The 25506-nt window shown below is 42.7% G+C and overlaps 1 protein-coding gene across 1 annotated transcript in view; it reads left to right on the forward strand.

Annotated features, from left to right (window-relative positions):
• The first annotated feature begins 553 nt into the window (after positions 1-553).
• The window catches only part of YWHAE (tyrosine 3-monooxygenase/tryptophan 5-monooxygenase activation protein epsilon), a 43915-nt gene continuing 18962 nt past the window's right edge, over positions 554-25506 (forward strand). Inside the window, exon 1 of the mRNA XM_082603703.1 lies at positions 554-737. Within this exon, the coding sequence (XP_082459829.1) occupies positions 674-737 (64 nt within the window). The 5' untranslated portion in view covers positions 554-673. The remainder of the gene's footprint in view (positions 738-25506) is intronic.

Here is a 25506-nt window from a genome sequence, read left to right on the forward strand (position 1 = left end):
ACTCCAGACCAGGCTCCTCTAAGAACTTCCCCATTCCTACCTATGGTGGGCCTAAAGGGAAAAAGGCGATTGAGGGAGAGGAACAGAAAAGATTGCAAAGTGCGAAGGTCAAGTGTGAAAACTGCAGCCCTCCTTCCCCTATCAACTACAGCAGGGCCCAACTCTTAACCCCGGAGTTAAACGGGTCTGAATAAGGGCCAGGACTGGGCTTGGCTGAGAAAACAGGGGCAATGGGAGAGAAGTTGGTTTCGGAGAGGAAGGCTTGCCATTTCAAAAACCGTTACAGCCTCTCGTTTCTCAGTCCGCGTCCAGGCTCTCCTGCTCACTCTCTTCTGGAGCGGTCCAAGCTGGCCTCACCCGGCCTCCCTCGCTCCCTCGTGGCGCTCTCCCTCCCCGCAGTCACAGTTCCCGCCTAGAGCAGCCGATGAACCCACGGAGGAGGGGCGTCTAGCTGGTTCCAGCCTCTTCGGGCGCTTAGCTCGCGGACCCGCCCCCCGCGCCAGTTGCCAGGGAGCGGTTGCCATAGAGCTGAGCAGTTGTCCGCGTGCGCAGGCGGAAGTCCCGGATTGAGGCGCCGCCATTTTTGCAGCCCGGGCGCGGAGCGAGAGGCTGAGAGTTGGAGACGCTATCCGCTTCCATCCGTCGCGCAGACCCTGCCGGAGCCGCTGCCGCTATGGATGATCGGGAGGATCTGGTGTACCAGGCGAAGCTGGCCGAGCAGGCTGAGCGATACGACGGTGAGTTGGCGGGGCAACGGGGGGCTGGAATTCTCGAACCCTCTGCCGCCGCCCACAGAGGCCGGGAGCAGGAGACAAAATGGCGGCATCGTCTCCAAGCCTAGCCCGGGGACGTGGATTCGGGAAGCAGGAAATGGCCTCTGGGCTCCCGGAGCGGTAGGAGGCTCCAGGCTCAGGAATTTGACCCTTTCGGAGTCCTCAGCTGCAGACATTCGCGAGCCGAGGAGACCAAGGCCATAGGGTGGAGGAATTGGTTGTAAAATGGCGGCTGGGGGGGAGGGTGAGTCTCGGGGCGGGGGCGGGGGAGGAGATGGCGGGTGCTGTCTCCGGGCGAGCAATCCCCAGGGGAGTTTCTGGGCCGGTTTTGGGACGTGGTGAACAATTTGGTGGCGTGATGAGGGAAGAAACACCCGCCACATGGGGGAGAGTGGCGACTGGGCGCTGTAGCGCGGGCGCCTTTCAGGGAAATATGGCGGGTGGGGGCGGTGGCTTTTCCCCGGAGGCCCAAAGTGGGGCGGCGGCTGTGGAGTCTCACAAAGGAGAACTCTAGCAAGCGGAGGGCTTCTCTGGGCTTGTGGTGGTGGGCCGTCTTGGATGAGGGTGGGAGAAGGGGGGAGAGAGTGGGAATCACTGCAGTTCATCCTTGGGCGGAGGCCAGCTGAGATGCTACGGTCGGATTTCCTTCCCGTAGGCCGGCACACCTTGTAGCGGGGTTTTTTAGGCTTTCCGTTCAACCTCGCTTTTTTCTAGGGAGGTCTAGAAAAATCTCTTTCACGTTCCCTGTCCTCAGACTTATCCCAGAGAGCTCGAAGTTTCTGTAATCATTTTCTGGCTCCATAAGTTGTGGGTTCTGTTGGATAGAACATTGAACAGGAAACAAGGAGATAATGACTCTTAGTTCCTTTTCCATGCCTGTGCTTCAATCTACCGGTATTTAAAAATGATGACTTTCCTGTTTACACGCAGCGTTATGACAAATGGAAGGACCTGTTGAAAAATAAAGTTTTTTCAAATAACGTGTAGTAACTATTTTGGTTGACTCCCCTGGCTTGGAATGCGTGTTCGTACTTCATTGGGGATATTCACTTATCCCAAAGCACTCAGCAGAGACTTGGGTTTTTGTATTAAGAACATAAAGGATCCCAGCAGATCCTGTTTTCTTTTCTTCAGTTTTAATAGACGGCTTTATGTACAGATCCGAACAGTTCTTCTTTGTTCATTGCTCCTTTGTCCCTAAAGGTGCTATAGTCATTTTTCAGAACTTTATCGAAGTGGCCATTGTGTCTGTTTGCTCAGTCCCAAACTGCTGCTTTTTTTAATTGCCCCTCCCGGCCTGGGTCCCTCCCTCCTCCCATTTTGGACCTAGGTATTTGAATTACCCCCACATCCGTTAAACTAGTATTATCAAAACAAAAAATCATATGTATGCTTTTTGTGTTTTTAATGCTGTTGTGGGGTGAGACATGGTTGGAATCAAGTGTCAGTGATCTTTAGATTTTTCTTCATTAAACCATTTATTTTTTAACATGCTGTGTGGGAACCTTGCTTTCCTTGAATGCCTGTTTGGTCATGTGAATAGCCTCAGTGCTAGTCCCAGTGTGTCGTCATACCTTAGGATTCAGGAATTTGAAAATTAGAAAAGACCTGAACTCAAATTTAGGAAAGATCACTAAATTTCGTTTTGTAAATCCTTAAATTGCTGTTTGTATTGAACAAGATTTCTGTTGGGAGGAGGAGGGGAATAAGATGGGGAAATACAGCTCAAGGTCAGACTTGTCTTTATTTCAGTATTTAGAAGTCAAACAAATGTAGGTGTGCTTGTAATGGAAGTTTTTTTCTTCTTCCCCTCTCCTGCCCCAAATAGGTTCCCCTCTTAATCTACTAGTGCCCTTGGGAAGAAACTCTAAATTGTATTTGAATGTTTTTTGTTCTGTAGGGATTTAGGCTTTGAGTAAACCTGCTGTGATCACCAAAAAGGACATGGAGGAAGGTTTTTTTAAGAACTTATTTTAAAAACTGATTTGGAAGCTTGTGATTGTAGCTTCCAAGTAAGTGACAGTTTAGTGTGAAGATCATATTTTTGGAATTGGGTGTTGAGGATTTTTGACCAAAGGCTTAATTTGTTATTCAACGCAGGACTGTAGAGCCACATCCTTACCGTTGTTTAAACATTAGGGTTGTCCCTTCAGGATCTAAGGGTGGGAGGTATATAGGATCTCCCAGGTGGAGAGGATCTCTTGTGACTTTTGGGCACAAAATTGGGAGGGATTCATTGGAAAGGAAGAAGAGGAAGACAGTCATTAGGAATCATTCTCTACCTTTGTCCACTCTTTTATTGGGTGCAATAATTCAGTTTTGTTTGTGGTCACAAAAAAAATGACCCCATAGTTATAGTTGCCAATTTGTCAGGTATCAGGAAGGTGAAGAGTGCTTCTGATGATTTGGTTTGGTGTAGTTGGATATACATATTGGCTTTTTTCCTTGTTCTTGCAGTACCTTTAGCTTTTATCTTGCGTGTTTTGTTTAACCTAGTACTTAAACTTTTTTGTGGCATCATTTAACTTTGTCCTGGGGAATTGGAATCACTTGATGCAGATTATTTAATGGTACTGGAGGACGAGCTAAGCTGTGTTCAGGAAAAGGACAGTTTGGTGTTGCAGATGGGAAATATTGAAGTTTGGGGCTAGGACTGTTCACTTTGAAGATTAAATCTAGCATCTTATCATGTAACAACAGTAGTCTAAGGGATGGTTTTTGTATCATTCATAACCATATTAAGCAAGCCCATCATCTTGTAGCATTTCTGAAGTCCTAACTTCTCATGTATATGAACCATATTAGTATGGAAAAGTGGGGAATACAGAGGGGGGGAAAATGAGTACTTTCTACATTTTTTGAGAATAGAGCGGTCAGCATAAGCTACATTTGGGTTGTGGGGTAGTGCTGGTTTTGGCCTTTTCTCACTTTTCTTCTCCATGTGATGATTAGCTCCACATGAGGTAGGGGTAACATCTTGATGGTCATGTTTGATTGAGTCTGTGAGCGCAACACCAGGAATGCATCTGTTCTGTCACATGAGAGCTGTCCTTTTAAGACACCAGAGCCTCATCTCTGGCTTATTTTGGTAGTCAGTGAGGGATGGGGGGCATGTTTTGAATTAGCTCCTTAATATACATCTTGTTAGGAAAAAAAAATGGATAAGAGTAAATCGACTTTAGTAATGAGTTTAAAAGCACGGGTTAATTATCAGTTCTTTGACTATAGGCCAGTAATAATTTTTATTGTTGCTATTTCACTTAATGCTGAAATTAATTGCTATTTCAGTTAATGGAGTTAACTTTATTGAATACATTTCTCCTACCTAAACATAAGCAGAGCTGGATAATGCAATTAAAAAATTCCTCCTACAAGTAGCTTTTGGTCTTTGTATTTAAGGTAGATGCTCTTTTGTGTATACTTTAGTGCATATACACAATATATAAGTCAGTCTATTCTGTTGGCTTACAAAACTATAGAATATAAGGAAATCATGAATCATTGCAATTTGAGGTGGTGATGGGGTAAATTCTTACTGTGGACATCTCTAGGTACCCTTTTCACCTTTGAATTCTAGTATGGGGAAGAACACAGATACCAAACTGAGCAAATTTTGGATTCATTAAGTACAGGGAAACCCACTGAAAGTCCATATGAATAAGCAGGCTTTTCATAATTGTTTTATAGCTTGGTCAAGGGAATATGAAATATTAAAAAAATTTCTTGACTTTAACCTGGTATAGCAAGTGAAATTTCAGCACAGTGAACTAATGTATCTAATTTTACAAATGAGTTTCAAATACTTTAAGAAGCTGATCTGAAAGCATGATTTTTTTTTCTTTTTTAAAGGGCTGTAAGAAAAAAAAAAAAGGGCTGTAAGGCTGATTTTCCAGCAATTTTTTAGCCTTATATTTAAGTAAAGTGTATTTAAACAGTAGTGAGAGGCATAGGATAAAGGTTAAAATTTTAAACTTTACGTTATATAATTTCATATTTATATAGAACTTCACATTTCACAGACCACTTGCAGAAAATTTTTTACTTATTTGATGTGATATTGAAGTAGGTAATGTTAATTCCATTTTATGGTTCAGGAAAGTGAATTTGAGAAGATTTAGTGAATTTTTTTTTTTTTAATTTTCCTGTATCACATGATTAGTTGGCAAGTATATGGCAAAGCCAGAACTTGTCGGTCTGATGACCTTTAGACTGGTACTCTTATTTCTCCTGAGCCACTCACAGAAGACCCATGTGTAATTGTGCCTTGTGGGAGGAGGGGTATGCTTATTTTTTTAGCAGTTACTTCATGTAATATGTTTTGGTATTATGACTTGACTCGTATCCATTGTAAATAGATATCTTCATACTTTTCTAAAGAAACCTCGTTTTCTTTCGAAAACAAGGCACAGTGAATGAAGTTAGAGTGATGAATTTTAGGTAGTCTCAGAATGTGTTTATATTTAGGTTTTTTGCTTTATCACAATTTCTATATTGGGATATAACTTAATGCCATGCATTTCTGTAAAGTACTTCTAAAATGTTTCTGCCCCTCACCTTAGTCTTAATGAATGCAGCCCTTAAATTAATATAGTCATAAAAATTTGGGGGGCAGGGAGGTTGGCAAATGATTCTTAAATGTTCCAAATAGTAGCCTAGTTAGCTGTCAAGCAGAATCTATTAAGGGGTAGTGGGGAACAGAAACAAAATTGTTTTAACGGTTTTTGAAATGGTCAGTTAACAGTTTGATACAGATGCATCCCAGTTGACAAATTGGTTTGCCAAGATAACATTACTTTGAGCTCATTAACTAAATATTCATGCAAGTCCTAGGAACAATTTCAGAAGCTCATTTAAGTTTACTAAGTTGTAATAACAGCTGCTATAATAATAGAAGGGTCATCATAATTTATTCAAGTCAGGATACCTTGAAATGAAGGGGTGCCAATTCATAATTGTGTTGAAACTGCAAACTTGCCCTATGGTCGTCCTACTTAAGACCATTTGTTTCTACTAGTTGTCTCATTTAGAAAGTTTCCTAAGCTTTGTCCATCCCTCTACCACCAAGATATCTTAGATCTGAATCCCCAGAATACTGGTTTTCTTCTTTCAAATGACGTTATTATTTGGCAGAACATAAGACAGATCAAAGGCAAAGTGAAAGCTTTCCTCCTCTCACTCCCCTTTCCCCCAAATGGGAGCTGGAAAAGTCAAGTATACAGTAGTTGCTGAAAATAGAGATTACTGGCATACTAACTAGTCAATCAGACTGATAGTGTCAAAGCAAGTAGATTTTATGTATGTTTACCTTGAGCTAGATATGTGTTTAAAAATACTTGACTTAGTGCTTCCCTGGTGGCGCAGTGGTTGGGGGTCCGCCTGCCGATTCAGGGGACACGGGTTCGTGCCCCGGTCTGGGAGGATCCCACATGCCGCGGAGCAGCTGGGCCTGTACGCCATGGCCGCTGAGCCTGCGCTCCGTGGTGGGAGAGGCCACAGCGGTGAGAGGCCTGCGTACCGCAAAAAAAAAAAAAAAAAAAAAAAACTTAGGTGCAGACCCTTAGCAGCAGGGTCTGTCTTAAGTTTAGAACTTTCCAAATAATATTTTTAAAGTCTCACCCACGTCTTGTTACGATCATTATGTTTAGAACACTGAATCCTGAATAGTTTAGAAAACATATGATCATGATGCTGGTTTATCTTTTTGGAATTTAATCTTGAATTCATTGCCCTTCTTCCAGTGATCGATCCATCATAGTAGCTGGGCAGATCTGTCATTGGTAGGCTTCATTTATGATCAGGACAGGATTTTATCTAGCTATAAAGCAATATGAAATGTGTTAAGCCCTTTTCTTCACATATAAAAATTTGGAGGAGACACGTTACTATGAATAAGAATTAATGACTTTTGGCTTCCCTGGTGGCGCAGTGGACACATGTTCGAGCCCTGGTCCGGGAAGATCCCACATGCCGCGGAGCAGCTAAGCCCGTGCGCCACAACTACTGAGCCTGCGTTCTAGAGCCTGCGAGCCACCGCTACTGAGCCCTTGTGCCATAACCACTGAAGCGTGCGTGCCTAGAGCCTGTGCTCCGCAACGAGAAGCCACCGCAATGAGAAACCTGGGCACCTCAACGAAGAGTAGCCCCCTTTCACCGCAACTAGAGAAAGCTGGCGTGTGCAACGAAGACCCAACACAGCCCAAAATAAATAAATTTATAATAAATAGTTACCTTGTTAAACTGGCTTGTTAGGAAGTCAGAATACTCAAAAAAAAATGACTTTCATACTTTGGTGGATGTAATGTAGTGCAAAGGCCTTGGAATCATCTGGATTCCTTATCTGTAGAATGGGGATTAATGATATCTACCTTGCTTGCTAATTTCAAGGGTGATAATGAAGTTGTGGGGTTTTGTAAACTGCAAAGTATAATTATCAGGTAGTAGTCTTAATTGTGAAAATTTCCTTTTACCCATTGTCAGAGATGAAGTAAATGTTTTTGCTGTTGATCTACATTCATATTAGAGATTAATGTACCTTTTTTTTTTTTTTTTTTTTGGCGGTACGCGGGCCTCTCAGTGTTGTGGCCTCTCCCGTTGCGGAGCACAGGCTCCGGACTCGCAGGCTCAGCGGCCATGGCCCACGGGCCCAGCCGCTCTGCGGCATGTGGGATCTTCCCGGACCGGGGTACGAATCCATGTCCCCTGCATCGGCAGGTGAACCCTCAACCACTGCGCCACCAGGGAAGACCCACGTACCTTTTTTGAGTTATTCTTAGCAAGTGTACTCTCATGGGTTTAGTGTCCAAGTTACATTTGCATAAAGGTTAGTTCCCAAAACAAAATCCTTAATCTTAACTCATCTGTAAAATTGCATATCCAGAGGATGAAGGTTGTCCAAATTTATTCCCAAGCAGTATAACCTATACCTTGGCCATGTTGAGGTATGTAGTACTTGATTTTTTGGTTGCACCTTTTGGCATACAGGATCTTAGTTCCCTGACCAGGGATGGAACTTGCGCCCCCTGAAGTGGAAGCGTGGAGTCCTAACCAGTGGACTGCTAGGGAAGTCCCTGGTATGTAGTTCTTCCTTTTTTCTTTTTAAATTTATTTAATTTATTTTTGGTTGCGTTGGGTCTTCGTTGCTGCATGTGGGCTTTCTCTAGTTGCGGCAAGCAGGGGCTACTCTTCGTTGCAGTGCATGGGCTTCTCATTGCAGTGGCTTCTCTTGTTGCAGAGCATGGGCTCTAGGCACGTGGGCTTCAGTAGTTCTGGCACTCGGGCTCAGTAGTTGTGGCTCTTGGGCTCTAGAGTGCAGGCTCAGTAGTTGCGGCACATGGGCTTAGTTGCTCTGCGGCATGTGGGATCTTCCCGGACCAGGGCTTGAACCCAGGTCCCCTGCATTGGCAGGTGGATTCTTAACCACTGCACCACCAGGGGAGTCCCTGTAGTTCTTTCTTTCTTTTTTTTTTTTTGCAGTACGCGGGCCCCTCACTGTTGTGGCCTCTCCCATTGCGGAGCACAGGCTCTGGACGCGCAGGCTCAGCATCCATGGCTCACGGGCCCAGCCGCTCCGCGGCATGTGGGATCTTCCCAGGCCGGGGCACGAACCCGTGTCCCCTGCGTCGGCAGGCGGACTCTCAACCACTGCACCACCAGCGAAGCCCCTTTGTAGTTCTTTTGATATTAATTCCAGGTTAATATTCAGGAGGATATACTTATCTCCCTAGCAGATATAACACCTGTTGTGTATGGGTTTGGGATGAAAGGTTCCATAGTACAAAAACGTAAAAGTAAATCAGTGTTCAATATTTGCATGTTAGCAGTCTCAGGTTACTGACTAGGAAAAAATATTACGTGTAACCAGTATCGTGAGATGTGATTGTAAAGGCTTAGTATAAGCCTTGGGCAGTGAATGGGTTCTGATTAAAGAAAGCTACCAATTTTGAGCTTCCCTGGTGGCGCAGTGGTTAAGAATTCACCTACCAGTGCAGGGGACACGGGTTTGAGCCCTGGTCCGGGAAGATCCCACATGCCGCGGAGCAACTAAGCCCATGCGCTACAACTACTGAAGCCTGCGCACCTAGAGCCCGTGCTCCACAACAAGAGAAGCCACTGCAATGAGAAGCTCGCGCACCACAACAAAGAGTAGCCCCTGCTCGCCACAACTAGAGAAAGCCCACATGCAGCAATGAAGACCAACGCAGCCAAAAACAAATAAAATAAATAAATTTATATTAAAATAAGCTACCAATTAATACTACTAAATCCTTGGTGGTTAGTCATTTGAAGATTTAAGGACCTTGGAATGGTGGTTGTGAATACTTTTGTGTTGTAGAAATGTGTCCTGCTTATTAAGAGTTTATGTGATTGATTTTATTTGCTCATAATGGGCTAAATCATAAATTAGTAAAAATTTATAGTAGGATTACCATGAAAATTTTGACAGATTTTATGCTCTTTGACTATAATATATCACTTAGGACAGTTATAATTTTGCTTTTATAAGTTTTCCAAAAGGTATTCATTAATACAAATTATTTTTTTGTGCAGAGTAGAGCTTTCCCCCCACAATTTTAAAATACGTTACTATGAAAGTGCTGCAATTTTGATGAGAGTTTCTTGGCTGTTCAAAGACTTAGGAAAATAAATCAAATTAATAAATCTGAATAAATAGTATAACTCTTCTCCTGAATCAGTGCATGGGTTGTTTCTGCTCATTTTACCTCTCATGTATTCCAAAACAAAATTTTAAGGTTTTTAAATTTCAGTATCAAATTCTAGAGAAATTATGAAAAGAGACTGACTTTAAGCTTTTTTTTTCCCACTCCCATATGTACCTTAGGTCATTTACTTCCCCAATCTTTTTTACATTTTTTTTGGTTCTAGTACAGGTAAACATGTTTGCATGCCTGAGGGAGTATCTTCATAAATTCTAGGAGGAGAAATCTCCAGTTCTGATGCAGTAAGAGGGATCTTTTTTTCCCCTCTCTCAGTATTGAGACTCGTGGGCTAGATACCTTTCTGCAGTCAAAAGTTGTAGAGTTGTTGTAAAAGGATGCCTGTTTTCTACCTATCAGAAGCTAATCAGGAACGTTTAAAATTTTTTTTTAAATAAATTTATTTTTTTGGGGGGGTGTCGGGTCTTTGTTGCTGTGCGCGGGCTTCTCTTGTTGCGGCGAGCGGGGGCTACTCTTCGTTGCGGTGCGCGTGCTTCTCATTGCGGTGGCTTCTCGTTGCGGAGCGTGGGCTCTAGGCGCGTGGGCTTCAGTAGTTGTGGCTCGTGGGCTCTAGAGCGCAGGCTCAGTAGCTGTGGCGCACAGGTTTGGTTGCTCCGTGGCAGGTGGGATCTTCCCGGACCAGGGCTCGAACCCATGTCCCCTGCACTGGCAGGCGGATTCTTAACCGCTGCCCCACCAGGGAAGCCCCTCCATTTTTTTAAGGCTAGAGGTTTTTGGCCGGCTGCGCAGCTCGTGCTATCTTAGTTCCCCAACTGTGGATCGAACCTGGGCCCTCAGCAGTGAAAGCGTGGAGTCCGAACCACTGGACCACCAGGGAATTCCCAAGGCTAAAAATCGTTTTACTCTTCTTTAAGGGAAGGTATGAGTTAATTTTAGAGTGAGAAGCTCCTCTGTTTAGGCTGGTGCATGAAGAAGAAAAATGGTACATATTTGAGTGTCAAGATTATTGTGTTTTGAAAAGCCTTAGTATTCAGAGTATGTACCAGGCACTGTTCTAAACAACTTGGGATTCACCAGTAAACAAAACAGGCAAAAGTTCTGTTCAAGGGGCTTATTTTGCAGGGAATGCATAAATGCTTTTAGAATTACTCTTTTGTTAGTGTGTGTAATAGAGTTAATTTGAATTAGTAACAACAGTGGTGTTTGGTACAATGTAAGGCATTATACCTGGTGCTGGTCCCTGTCCCATTTCAAATTCTTTCTTCATTGACTACTAGTGTTAAGTGGTATTAACAAACAAAAGTTTTCTCAAAAAGTTATTTTTATTAACTCTGTGATAATAAAACCCTGTAACAGTACCATCTACTATTTATTGAAAACTATTCCAGGTGCTTAACATTCTCTCAATCCTCAAAAACAACCCTGCAGAGTAGGTACTTTTACAGATAAGGATTAAGAACTTTAGGAAAGGGGACAGCAGTAGGGATCACTGGGATTCAGCTAGTCTATTTCATTCCCAAGCTCATAAGTCCATCCACTTCCATACTTGTATGTAAACATTTGTCCAAACCACTTGAAGCTCTATTTCTGTTCCTTACATTAAAAAAAAATTTTTTTTTATTTGTTTTGTTTCTGGCTGTGTCAGGTCTTTGTTGTGACATGCGGGCTTCTCTCTAGTTGTGGCGTGTAGGTTCTGTAGTTGTGACACGCGGGCTCACTAGTTGGGGCTCGTGGATTTAGTTGCCCTGCGGCTTGTGGGATCTTAGCTCCCCGACCAAGGATCGAAGCCGAGCCCCCTGGATGGGAAGGTGGATTCTTAACCACTGGACCACCAGGGAAGTCTCTGTTTCTTAGGTTTTTTTTAAACATATATAAATTTATTTATTTGTTTGTTTGTTTATTTGTTTACTTATTTTGCCGTATGCGGGCCTCTCACTGTTGTGGCCTCTCCCGTTGCGGAGCACAGGCTCCAGACGCGCAGGCTCAGCGGCCATGGCTCACGGGCCCAGCCGCTCCGTGGCATGTGGGATCTTCCCAGACCGGGGCACGAACCCGTGTCCCCTGCATCGGCAGGCGGACTCTCAACCACTGCGCCACCAGGGAAACCCTACTCTTATTTATTTTATTTTATTTTTTGGTTGCACTGGGTCTTTGCTGCTGCGCCACGTGGGCTTTCTCTAGTTGCGGCGAGCGGGAGCTACTCTTCGTTGTGGTGCGTGGGCTTCTCATTGCGGTGTCTTTGCTTGTTGCAGAGCACAGGCTCTAGGCACGTGGGCTTCAGTAGTTGCAGCATGCAGGCTCAGTAGTTGTGGCTCACGGGCTCTAGAGTGCAGGCTCAATAGTTGTGGTGCACGGGCTTAGTTGCTCCGTGGCATGTGGGATCTTCCTGGACCAGGGCTCGAACCTGTGTCTCGTGCATTGGCAGGCGGATTCTTAAGCATTGCGCCACCAGGGAAGCCCTGTTCTTTAGGTTTTAATTTTATAACTTAAAGGTTATTTTGAACAGTCTTTTGGCTTAATTTGTGTTTTCCTTCATATATGAATAAGGCAGAAGGGTATGTAGGTTTGAGTATATTTTTCATTGAAGAGAGAGATGAGATAGTAGAATGAGCACTGGACCAGAAATCATTAAATTCAGGGGAGGTCTTGTCATGTCCATGTTTTATGTCTGATTACTGTTCCTTCAGGCGTGTAACTTAAGTCTCAGGGCCTGTTTTTCTCATCTGTGTAATAGACTTTTTTTTTTTTTTTTTTTACTATTATTTTTATTATTATTTTTAGGTCGTGCTGTGGGGCATGCAGGATCTTAGTTCCCCAACCAGGGATCGATGCCCCCTGCATTGGGAACATGGAGTCTTAACCACTGGACCACCAGGGAAGTCCCTGTATAATAGACTTATGAAAGCCGTTTTATACAATTTGCAGGCAGAAACTTTAAAAAAAGTGATCTTTGCCTTGTGACCAGCAGAGTGGAGGGCTATGAAAGAAATCTCAATTCAGCTGTGGATTGTGTCTACAACTTTGGGTTTTACTCCAGTCAACTAAGCTATTGGTTCATTTAATAGAGGAACTCCCATTTGCCAAGTTTTCATATATATTCCTGCTTGTGTTGAATGAATTACAAGGTTCAATTATATGAAATTGTCAATTTCAGCCATTTTTGACCTACAAAAATGATAATTTTACATGATTTAATGTAATGTTAAGTTGTGGTCGGAAGGCCTGGAAGATGAGGCTTCAATATACCCCAAAAGACATCAAGCTTTTAAGGAAGCACCAGGATTAATGAGGGACTGTGCACGAATACTTCCCCTCAGAGGCTGGTTTAGCTTTTTTACTTACCTTACTTGAGTTGACCTATTTTCACTTTGTAGGTCTGTTCTCTTTTTTTTTTCTTTTTTTCTTTTCTCAGAATAATGGATTCAAATTTGCTGTATTTGTAATTCTTATAATGCAGCACTTTCAGGGTCACTTTGGCATGATAAACTTCTCTTGGAACTGTGCAACATAGGGACCCCAGATATTTTGATCATTTTGGAGAAAAGGTGCTGCATAAAATACTGTTTTTTCTCCCGAATAACATGAATGGAATTTCGTCCTGTTTTGCTACTTGTCAGGATAAAGAGAATGTACAAGGCTACTACCCTCATTGTTCTTCCCAGAGGAGAGTTGGTCTCAGTATTATACTTTACAGTTGGTAAAATGCAGTTGTAAGAAAATGTTTGGATTTACTAGATTATGTAGTATTAATATGGTTCCTTAAGTGTAACCAGTAGAATCCTATTTATTAATGTGGAATTTTTCTTAGTGTTTTATATTTTAAATTACTGTTGTCTTTCTCCTTTCCCCTTATGCATTGTAAGATTCTTTGTTTCTTTCTAGCTTTGAAATCTTAACTAGTGCTTATTCCTAGACCCCCTGACTTTTTCACATGGCCATTGAAGATGTTCACATATTATTTTATTTAATCAAGGAATAGAGAGATTATGGGACTTCCCTGGGGGCACAGTGGTTAAGAATCCGCCTGCCAATTCAGGGGACACCAGTTTGAGCCCTGATCTGGGAAGATCCCACGTGCCACGGAGCAACTAAGCCTGTGTGCTACAACTACTTGAGCCCATGCTCTAGAGCCTGCGAGCCACGACTACTGAGCTCGCGTGCTGAATCTACTGAAGCCCGCGCGCCTAGGCCCTGTGCTCTACAATAAGAGAAGCAACTGCAATAAGAAGCCCGCGCACCACAACGAAGAGTAGCTCCTGCTCACCGCAACTAGAGAGAGCCCGCAGGCAGCAATGAAGACCCAACAGAGCCATAAATAAATAAATAAATTTATAATTAAAAAGGAATAGAGAGATTAAACAGTGTTGAGCAGAAGAAAAATACCACTGTTTGTAATTCTTATTTATTTATTTTTGGCTGCGTTGGGTCTTCGTTGCTGCATGTGGGCTTTCTCTGGTTGTGGCGAGCAGGGGCTACTCTTCATTGCGATGTGCAGATTTCTCATTGCGGTGGCTTCTCATTGCAGGGCACGGGCTCTAGGCGCACGGGCTTCAGTAGTTGTGGCACGTGAGCTGTAGAGCACAGGCTCAGTAGTTGTGGCGCACGGGCTTAGTTGCTCCGTGGCATGTGGGATCTTCCCGGACCAAGGCTCGAATCCGTGTCCCCTGCATTGGCAGGCGGATTCCTAACCACTGTGCCACCAGGGAAGCCCTCCCCACTTTTCTAAAAAAAATATTTTATATTTGGCTGCATCAGGTCTTAGTTGCGGCCTGTGGGATCTTTCATTGCAGTGTGTGGATCTCTCTCTAGCTGTGGCGCGCGCGGGCTCTGTAGTTGCCCTGCAGCATGTGAGATCTTATTAGTTCCCCGAACTGGGATCAATCTGCATCCCCTGTATTGGAAAGCGGATTCTTAACCACTGGACCACCAGGGAAGTCCACAATTTTCCCGATTCTTTTTTTTAACTACAGAAGTTAAAATTAAATGTAAAAATGTTAAACAAGTACAGCCCTATCAAGTAAAATATTGACAGCTACTCAATCTGCCAGATGTAACGATTGTTGAGAGTTTGAATATACTTTTAGAACTTTGTCTGCTCAAGTGCCAATGCGTGTATTCACAAACATACCTTGTTTTATTGACTCTGATGTTATTGATATAACATGCATCTCACTAATACAGAAAAATGCTAACTGCATCATGACATGCCACTGACTAAGAGAAATCTGGGTTTCAGAGATGTTAATGTAAAAAAAAAAGTGTCCTAAAGATAGATACATGTTTATAGTATATGCACTTAATGTACTGCATTCTTTCATAGAAGTCACATTATATATGTTATTCAGCCACATGCCTTTTTCCCTCAACAAAACATTGTGAATATAAAAAAGGTATTTTAAAATAAAAATTGGGACTTCTCTGGTGGTGCAGCGATTAAGAATCTGCCTGCCAATGTAGGAGACACGGGTTTGATCCCTGGTCTGGGAAGATCCCACATGCCGCGGAGCAGCTAAACCCATGAGCCACAACCACTGAGCCCGCAAGCCACAATTACTTTGCCTGCGAGCCACAACTACTGAGCCCGCATACCACAACTACTGAAGCCCGCGTACCTAGAGCCCGTGCTCCGCAACGAAGACCCAACACAGCCATAAATAAATAAATAAATAAATTTATTTTAAAAAATTTGGACCATTTCAACCAGACTAACATAAAAACTTTTAAAATGTCTGATTTGTTCACCTATGTCAGTCTACCTTTAAAGAAGAAAACCTTCCCAAGGGATTTTACTGTGCAGCCAGGGTTGAGAAACATGGGAATAGATCGTTTCTAAAACCCCTAAGAGTTACTGAGGGTGCTTATTAAAAATTAAGGCATTTGATCAGTACTCAAATTTAATACATATCTCCGGGTATACAGCTAGATTTGACTAGACGACCTTGTAGAGCTCCCTTCTTAGAGGCTGTCTCAGCTGTTTTTTCAGCAGTGAATTGCCAGAGACCCTGAGTTGGAGAATATGGGAAATTCTGTGGCAATATTGCATAGTGTTTTGTCCAGTTTTTTAAAAAGTATGATCAATTAACTCTTGTTTTTGAGTGGTGCTGCATACTTTGAGTATGGACCTCTTACTATTTTTTCCCTTCATTTACGTAGTTTATTGATTTCTGTCGCTTTTCCCTGTTTCTGCCTCTGTATTTTCATATTATGTTTTTTAAAAAATTTATTTATGGTGCATTGGGTCTTTGTTACTGCATGCAGGCTTTCTCTAGTTGGGGCGAACGGGGTCTACTTTTTGTTGAGGTGTGCAGGCTTCTCATTGCGGTGTCTTCTCTTGTTGCAGAGCATGGGCTATAGGCATGTGGGCTTCAGTAGTTGTGGCACGTGGGCTCAGTAGTTGTGGTTCATGGCCTCTAGAGTGCAGGATCAGTAGTTGTGGCACATGGGCTTAGTTGCTCCACGTGTGGGATCTTCCCAGACCAGGGCTTGAACCTGTGTCCCCTGCATTGGCAGGTGGATTCTTAACCACTGCCCCACCAGGAAAGCCCCCAGAGGTCTTCTTTAAGTAGAGATTATAACAGGAGCGGTTGTGATGGTGCCTGGGATGTCTGCTTTTTCATTAAGCCCCCAGGTGATGTCTGATGTTCCTGGTCTGTAGACTACACTTCCTGTAGCAAGGATTATAGACTATGTTCTTCAACCACAACTTTGTCTTAGTTTGAGTTTCCCTAGAAGTGGACCCTAAAGCAAAGATTCAGGAGCCAATGATTTACTTTGTTGGGGAAAGAAACATCAGTTAGGAAGTGAGGGCCAGCAGATAGTCAATAAAGGTGTATTACCAGGCTAACTACCACTGTGGGCAACTGTAACTGAATGATCCTGGAGGAACTTTGAGAGCCATTGTCAAACATATGTTTCATAGCCTTCTACTGGAAAAAGATCCCATCTGTGACTTTCATAGCTAGAGAGAAGTCAGTGCTTGGCTTAAAAGCTTCAAAGAACAGGCTGACACTCTTATTAGGTACTAATGCAGCTGGTGATTTAAAGTTGAAGCCAATGCTCATTTATTGATTTTTTTTTCTTAAATTTATTTTATTATTTACTTTTGGCTGCGTTGGGTCTTCGTTGCTGTGCGCGGGCTTTCTGTAGTTGGCGGCGAGTGGGGGCTGCTCTTCATTGGCGGTGCACCGGCTTCTCATTGCAGTGGCTTCTCTTGTCGTGGAGCATGGGCTTCTAGGCGTGTGGTCTCAGTAGTTGTGGCGCTCGGGCTTAGTTGCTCCGCGGCATGTGGGATCTTCCCAGACCAGGGCTCGAACCCATGTCTCCTGCACTGGCAGGCAAATTCTTAACCACTGCGCCCCCAGGGAAGCCCCACGTTTATTGATTTCCGAAAATCCTAGGGCCCTTAAAAATTATGCTAAATTTACTCTGCCTGAGCCCTGTAAATGGAACAACAAAGCCTGGATGACAGCACATCTGTTTACAACATGGTTTGTTGAATATTTTAAGCCCACTGTTGAGATCTACTGCTCAGAAAAAAAGATTCCTTTCAAAATATTGCTGCTCATTGACAATGCACCTGATCACCCAAGGGCTCTGATAAGAGATGTACAATGAGATTAATGCTGTTTTCGTGCCTGCTAACACAACATCCATTCTGCAGCCCAGGGATCAAGGAGTAATTTCAACTTTGAAGTCTTACTATTTATGAAACATACTTTGTAAGGCTGTAGCTTCCATAGTTAGTGATTCCTCTGGTGGATCTGAGCAAAGTAAATTGAAAACCATTTGGAAAGGAGTCAGCATTCTAGATGCCATTAAGACTAAGTTCACTGTTCTTTATTTAGCTTATTACTGCTTCAGGCACAGTGTTAACGCTTCTCTAAGTGCTTACATCTTCCTGGATTCCTGTTTGTTTTTAAGTCTTAAAAGAGGCAAGCAGGGCTTCCCTGGTGGCGCAGTGGCTGAGAGTCCACCTGCCGATGCAGGGGACACAGGTTCGTGCCCCGGTCCGGGAGGCTCCCACATGCCGCGGAGCTGCTGGGCCTGTGAGCCATGGCCGCTGAGCCTGCGCGTCCGGAGCCTGTGCTCCGCACTGGGAGAGGCCACAACAGTGAGAGGCCCACATGCAGCAAAAAAAAAAAAAAAAAGGCAAGCAAAGAAAAGGATTTTAACATATTGTTGAGTTTCTATTATGTGCCAGGGACTTTACGATGCAATCTCATTTTAACTCTCATAACCCAGTGAGTGATGGTTATCTTCCAAGTTGTAGGTGAGGAAACAAGTTCATAGAGGTTAAGTGACATAGGTCAAATAGCATGTAAGTGAATATCTAAGCCAGAATGAAAATCTAATCTGTATCATTCTGGCTATAAATGTGGTTTCCTACCATGCTGTTGTCCGAAGTGTGTGTGTCTTTTGGTCCACCTAGTAACAGTACAAGTGATATGACAAGAATAGTAAAAATGTTACTGGAATAAAATAAGATCTCTTTAGAGAGGCTTCCCAGATCTCCTGTTTTGTTTCAGCGTCCTATTCATTTCATATAGTACTCAACAAAAAAGTGTATTTAGATGTCAGATTTATTCTGTCAACTTTAAGCCATTTAAACTTTTGCTTAAAGAAGAATCCCAGGGACTTCCCTGGTGGCACAGTGGTTAAGAATCCGCTTGCCAATGCTGGGGATACGGGTTCGATCCCTGGTCCGGGAGATCCCACATGCTGTGGGGCAGCTAAGCCTGTGCACCACAACTACTGAAGCCCGCGTGCGCATCCTAGAGCCTGTACGCCGCCACTACTGAGCCCACGCGCTTAGGGCCCATGCTCCACAACAAGAGAAGCCACTGCAGTGAGAAGCCCGCACACTGCAACTAGAGAAAGCCTGCACGTGTCACAGCAAAGATCCAACACAGCCAAAAGTAAATAAAATATTAAAAAAAACAAGAAAACCCCCAGGAGTGGCTTTCAAATCTTGGCCAAACTGTTTACTCAGATTGCTTTTTAAAATAAACCTTCTTAGCATATGTAAGATACATCTCAATATTTTGTTGGTTTTAACAAAATATAACTAGTGATTACTATAGCTTTTAATCTCTCTAGGAAAATACAAGTCTCCTAAAGCTACAAACATCAGCTTTTAATTGTATTTTTAGATCCTTTCCACGTTATTTACTGTTGGAATTAAAGTAGTTAAGAATTTTTATTTTATTTATTTATTTTGGCTGCGCCGCATGGCTTGTGGGATCTTATTAGCTCCCCAGCCAAGATTGAACGTGGACCCTCGGCAGTGAAAGCACCGAGTCCTAACCGCTGGACTGCCAGGGGATTCCCAGTTAAGAAGTTTTTAATAGATTGACTTACAATTTTGAGTAATGTAAAATCTTAAATTGTGTTTTCGCACCTCAGAACTCTTCAGTGATTTGGAAGCACACTCATACAAGTGCAAAAAACATTTTAAAGTGATGGCATCACAAACTTTGTGCAGACTTAGGCAGCTGAATTATTAGTGATGAAACTGAATTGTGGAATTTGGCAGGGATTTAATGTTCAGCAGCCAATTTAAGTCACGTTAGTTTTCTGAGAATGTTTTGTAACCAGCTTAATCTGATGGGCTTATGAGAGTATAGCTCTGTCAAAAATTGTGTTCCATAGGGATCATACTGAATTTCTTTTTTTTTATTTTTGCCGTACGCGGGCCTCTTACTGCTGTGGCCTCTCCCGTTGCAGAGCACAGGCTCCGAACGCACAGGCCCAGCAGCCATGGCTCACAGGCTTAGCTGCTCCGCGTCATGTGGGATCTTCCCGGACCCGGGCACGAACCCGTGTCCCCTGCATCGGCAGGCGGATTCTCAACCACTGCGCCACCAGAGGAGCCCCATACTGAATTTCTTTTATGGTTAGCTGACAATACCTGCCCTTAAAATTGTCCAGGTCAAATTTCTTTTCCATGGCTTTATGGTACAGAATTATTGGTGCCAGTAGAGTATTCGTCAGTGTGACAGAAAATGCATAGTTTTAGAAAAAATTTGGCTCTTACCTGTATATTCCTAAATATTAACAGTCATTGCTACCAAGAGATACGACTCTTAGAAATCTGTAAGACAGGATGGTGATTGTCATTGGATTATCCGTATGAATTGATTATGTTTAGTGGTTGTACAAATTTTGCTTAGCTGGTAATTTCACTCATTTCTTGGAGGTTGTCTAAGTCCATCAGATCATCTGAAAGCAGCATAACACCTGGACATTCACATAGGTAACGTCCTGTAGAAATGCTCTCATTGATTTCATGAGATCAGAAGTATCTGAGTGAAGACTGCTTCTCTTGTGTAAATCTAGTCAGACATTTTCTGTGACTCTTTTTACATAAAGATCCACATGGTAAATTCCTCTTAGATTTAGTACCTTGGACATTTTTTCTCCAACAAACTTGCATACTTCTTGTTATCAAATACAGGAACAGAATTTAGCTTGGGACATTTTATTTTTTTTATTTCTTTTTTTGGAGTTTTTTAAAAACGAATTTGTTTTTGGCTGCATTGGGTCTTCGTTGCTGCGTGCGGGCTTTCTCTAGTTGCGGCGAGTGGGGGCTACTCTTAGTTGCGGTGCGTGGGCTTGTCATTGTGGTGGCTTGTTGTGGAGCACGGGCTCTAGGCGTGCGGGCTTAAGTAGTTGTGGCTCACGGGCTCTGGAGCGCAGGCTCAGTAGTTGTGGAACACGGGCTTAGTTGCTCCGCAGCATGTGGGATCTTCCTGGACGAGGGCTCGAACCCGTGTCCCCTGCATTGGCAGGTGGATTCTTAACCACTGTGCCACCAGGAAAGTCCAGCTTGGGACATTTTAAGTTGTTGCTTCAGTTGTCATTAACCATAGACAAAATTCGTGGTCTGTGTTAATTAATTGCCTATAATTCCTGTGCGTATCTGTGACCTTATAAGTAATGTCTGGTTTGATAGCCTTTTTTTTAAAAAAAATAAATCTTAGTGTGGTTTCATTGGGTGTTTTTTTTTTTTTTTAAGCTATATTGAGACACTGTAGTGCGCCCTCCCCACTTCTTCCAGCTTCTTGCACTTGGGCAGCAGCAGGGTCATGTGAGCTGTTTGGCCAGTGAAACGTGAGCAGAAATTGTATGTGTAACTGTGTACAGTAAGTCCCTTACATACGAACTTGTTCTGTTCCAAGAGCGCGTTTGTAAGTCCAATTTGTTACTAAGCCCGACAAAGTTAGACTAGGTACCCAACTAACACAATCTGCTATATAGTACTGTACTATAATAGGTTTATAATACTTTTCACAGAAATAATACACAAAGAAAACACAGTACCTTGAAAAGCACAGTAGTGCAGTACAACAGCTGGCATACAAGGACTGGCATTGAGTGAACAGGCAAGAAGAGTTACTGACTGGAGGAGGGAGAGGAGGTGGGAGATGGTAGAGCTGAAGGATCGTCAGCAATAGGAGACGGAGGGCAAGCTGCAGTTTCACTCACACCTGACGTTGATGGGACAGGTTCTGGTTCCTTGCTGGATCCAATTCTACCTACCCTCTTGAGAAAACGATCCAGTCATGTCTGGGTAGTAGCTCTTTTTTTCTCGTCATAAATGACACGGTAGGACTGGATTGCAATCTGAACGGCTGCTGCAGTACCGTTCTACGTTTGGGTCCTGTGCCTCAAAAAACTAAAAGTGCCTCCTCAAGTAAAATCTCCTTGCCATTTCCCACACTGTCTCTTTGATTCTTCAGTTACTACTTCTTTTGTCTCTCTTCGTCTTTTCTGTGGGTCTCCAATTCCATCAGGTCTTCATTAGTAAGCTCCTCGTGTTGCACAGCAAGGAGTTCAATGAAGTCATCCTCTTGCAGACCTAGCTTGAAATAAAGGCACTATACTATTGTTCTCTATACAGTACTGTAAAGTACACAGAAGCACAACCACTTGTAAAGGATGCATGCACGTGACAGTGTACTCCAGACAGGTGAACTGACTCAGGTGATTGGACATGCTAACGCATGTTCCTATTTTTGAAAGTTCACAACTTGAAGGTTCGTATGTAGGGGACTTAACAGAGACAGTGACGAACCCTTTCCTGGTTCTTCTGTTTCTTCCCTTGCTTCCTTGACTAGAAAAGCTTCAAGTACAGAACCATGCCAGCCCCAAGATGGTGGACTCTCACAAACATCTGAGTGAAAAAGAAACCTTTGTTGTGTCAAGGCTCTGAAATTTGATGAATAATTTGGTTCCCAAGCTCACCTGTCCTTTGGGAATACAGAATTATCAATCACAATTCAGAAAAGGTTGAAAACATGTTTACTGTCTCTTGTACTTTCGACTTTGAGATATTAAATAGATTGCATCTAGGCCTCTCTGCTTTCCAGAATCCTAGGGGAGGCAGAGCTGTTTCAGAATTACACGCCAGCTTCTCTAGAGGTCATCCTTTGGCTGGTGTGTTAAATATGTGCATGCTGTATGAAGGACATTTTGCTTTCATGGCATGCCTCAATATGAATGAATCATTAAAGGGCATAACACTTCCCCCTTCTGTGCACACTAAGTCTCTGGTGGAGTTCCTTCTTTTCATTCCTTAATTTCTAAACCATATCTCTTCAGAACTAAGTATTGAGACTTTAAGGGAGATAGTCATCACATTAAGCTCTCTGGCCAGCCTGAGCTCTTTCATCTTAAGCCTTTAGTTCTCCCTTTGGTTCTCAATCTAGCTATTCTCTACTGTTGCTCTACTGTTGCTGGCACAAGTCTGGTTTTCTGCTTTTTATTCATTTGGGAACTCCCCCACCCCCCTACCCCAACCCATGCCAAATATCAGGTTTTTCTTTGCTGCTGTACTTATCTTCCCCACTTTTGACCCAGAAAACACAGATATTTTTTCTGTGTATGGTACAAGAGGCATTGACCTTCATACATCCCAGCTTTCAGTGTTAAGTTTCTCTGTTAATCACAAGATGGAAATGTTCCCAAAATTTAAACTTTTGACACTGGGACATTCCCTGGTGGTCCAGTGGTTAGGCCTCCACGCTTTCACTGCAGGGGGTGTGGGGTTGATCCCTGATGGGAGATCCCACATGTGGTGCGGTGCGACTGAAAGAAAAAAAAAAACTTCTTTTTTCAGCAACTGGGAAAATACTTCAAGATACTTGTTCTCTTCCTTTTGCTGTTCTCTTCTAGTGTAGAATGGCTTTCTGTGATGGTGATTTTTTTCTCTTTATTATCTTATTATCCTTATTTGAGGTTTTTAGTTATTTTGTAAAGTGTCTCTAAGATAATAGTCATCATGTGATAAAGTGAAAAACTCAGTGTGAGGGGAAAATGGTGGTACTATATTGAAAAGTATAGTTTTTACACTTATATTTTAACAATAGATCTTCCTGTTTTGATGAAGTACTCTCATTTGATAGAAATATTAATGTATCTTGGGGGAGGGGTGAAGACTTCTCTGTATGTCAGTCCAGATGTATGCATATAAGATATATTCTGGGACTTCCCTGGTGGCGCAGTGGTTAAGAATCTGCCTGCCAATGCAGGGGACACGGGTTTGATCCCTGGTCCCAGAAGATCCCACACACTGCAGAGCAGCTAAGCCCATGTGCCACAACTACGGAGCCTGCGCTCTACAGCCCGCGAGCCACAACTACTGAAGCATGTGCACTCTAGGGCCCGCGTGCTGCAACTACTGAGCCCGTGTGCTGCAACTGTGGAAGCCTGCAGGTCTAGAGCCTGTGCACCACAACGAAGAGTAGCCCCTGCTCAACACAACTAGAGAAAGCCCGTGGACAGCAATGAAGACCCAACGCAGGCAACACACACACACACACACACACACACACACACACACACACACACACACACACACACACACACACACACACACACACACGTACGTACGTATGTATGTATGTACTGGGACTTGCCTGGTGGCACACTGGATAAGACTCTGCACTCCCAACGCAGGGGGCCTGGGTTCAATCCCTGGTCAGGGAACTAAATCCCACATGCATGCCACAACTAACAGTTTGCATGCCACAACTAAGGAGCCCACATGCTGGAACTATGGAGCTCGTGAGTTGCAACTAAGGAGCCCGCCTGCTGCAACTAAGATGTGGTGTAACCAAATAAATAAATAAATATTAAAAGAAATATTGTAACAAATGCAATAAAGACTTTAAAAATGGTCCCCATCCAAAAGAAATTTAAAATATATATATATATTCTGATAGATCCGAAACTAACAATTTCAAACAACCATGCCTGATAACTAATAATTGGTCTAGAGAGATTTTTACTGAGTTGATTTTTATTATTTCAACAAGGTGAATTTTACAGAGAGTTTTACGATTTACAGAGGTACCTTGGTTTTTTTCCCCCTGGCTTTTCCCATGATAGTTCTGCATCACCCCTGAGATAACTTTGCATTCTTTCCATTTGATATAATGATTTGGGAAGCTTGCCTTCATGCAAGCCAGAAATAAATGTATTGTCTTAAGTTTTTTCTCATGTTGGGTCTTTGGAGGAATTTCTGTTCAACAATCCCTAGTTAACTGAAGATTTTATCAATACTATCATCATCATGTCTGTCATTTGGATTACTTTTCATTGAGAAGGGGGGACTACAGAGTTTGGGACAGAGCTACTTAGTTCATCTTCGTCATGTGTGTGTGAGAAAATACACATAACAAAATTTACCACGTTGATCATTTTTTTTAAACAGTGATATATATATATATTTTAAATTATTTATTTATTTGGCTGTGCCGGATGTTGGTTGCGTTATGTGGGATCTTTGTTGCGGCATGTGAGATCTAGTTCCCTGACCAGGGATCAAACCCTGGTCCCCTGCATTGGGAGCTCAGAGTCTTAACCACTGGACCACCAGGGAAGTCCCACCATGTTGATCATTTTTTAGTGTATAGTTCAGTGGTGTTAAATACATTCACATTTTTCTGAAGCCATTACCATCCATCCCCCTGATTCTTTCCATCTTGTAAGACCGAAACTATCCATTAAACAGTAACTTCCCATTGTCCCCTTAGCCCCTGGAAACTAACATTATACTTTCTTTATGACTAATTTAAGTATCTCATATAAGTGGAATCATACAATATTTGTGTTTTTGTGACTGGTTTCTTTCACTTAGTATAATGTCCTTAAGGTTCATCTATGTCGTAGCATATTGCAGAATTTCCTTTTTAATATTCCCTTGCATGTATATACCTACCTTTTGCTTATCTCTTCACCCGTCAATGGACACTTGGTTGCGTCTATGTTGTAGCTATCATGAATAATGCTGCTATGAAAATACCCAGATACATCTGTTCACGATCCTGCTTTCAGTTCTTTTTGGTATATACTCGAAGTGGAATTGCTGGGTCATATGGTAATTCTGTTTTCAGAATTTTTTGAGGAACTACCATACTGGTTAACGCAGCAAATGTACCATTTTACATGACCACCAACAGGGCATGGGGTCCAATTTCTCCACATTCTTGCCAACACCTGTTTTCTGGTTTATTGATAGTGGCCATCCTAATGGGTGTGAAGTGTGGTAGATGATCTTAGTCTTTTAAATAAAGGAAAGAGCTAGATTTTTTTCCCCTTGATTGTCTTGCTCTAAATGCACCCTAGGAGGCTCTTGATTGGGAATCAAATCTGGTTATTATTTAAAATGGCACTTTTGTATCCTCTGTTATAGATTGCTTTGATGGGCTTATTTCCTACCCTCTCCTTTTTTTTTAAACATCAACCAGCCACTTTTCCATATAAAAGACAAGTTATAACCCTTCACATTCTTTGTGCCTTTTCTTCATAATCTATAGCAGATGAATTGGTAAGCCTTCTAGACTACAGTATACCCAGTTCTCAGAATATCTCCAAATGCCTTGACTTTTGTATTATGAAAGAGTTTTGATCGTCTTTAGTCATTTCATTTACAGAATTCAATATCAGATCATATAATACTAGATACTTCATAAGTCCCTAAGATGCCATAGTCTTGTTAATTGGGTATATTATTTGAATGTACTATAGGCATTTAGCTAAAGTTTGATAACATAGGA

The sequence above is a fragment of the Mesoplodon mirus genome, assembly GCF_964341445.2.
Source record: "Mesoplodon mirus genome assembly, chromosome: 18".
Taxonomy (NCBI): domain Eukaryota; kingdom Metazoa; phylum Chordata; class Mammalia; order Artiodactyla; family Ziphiidae; genus Mesoplodon; species Mesoplodon mirus.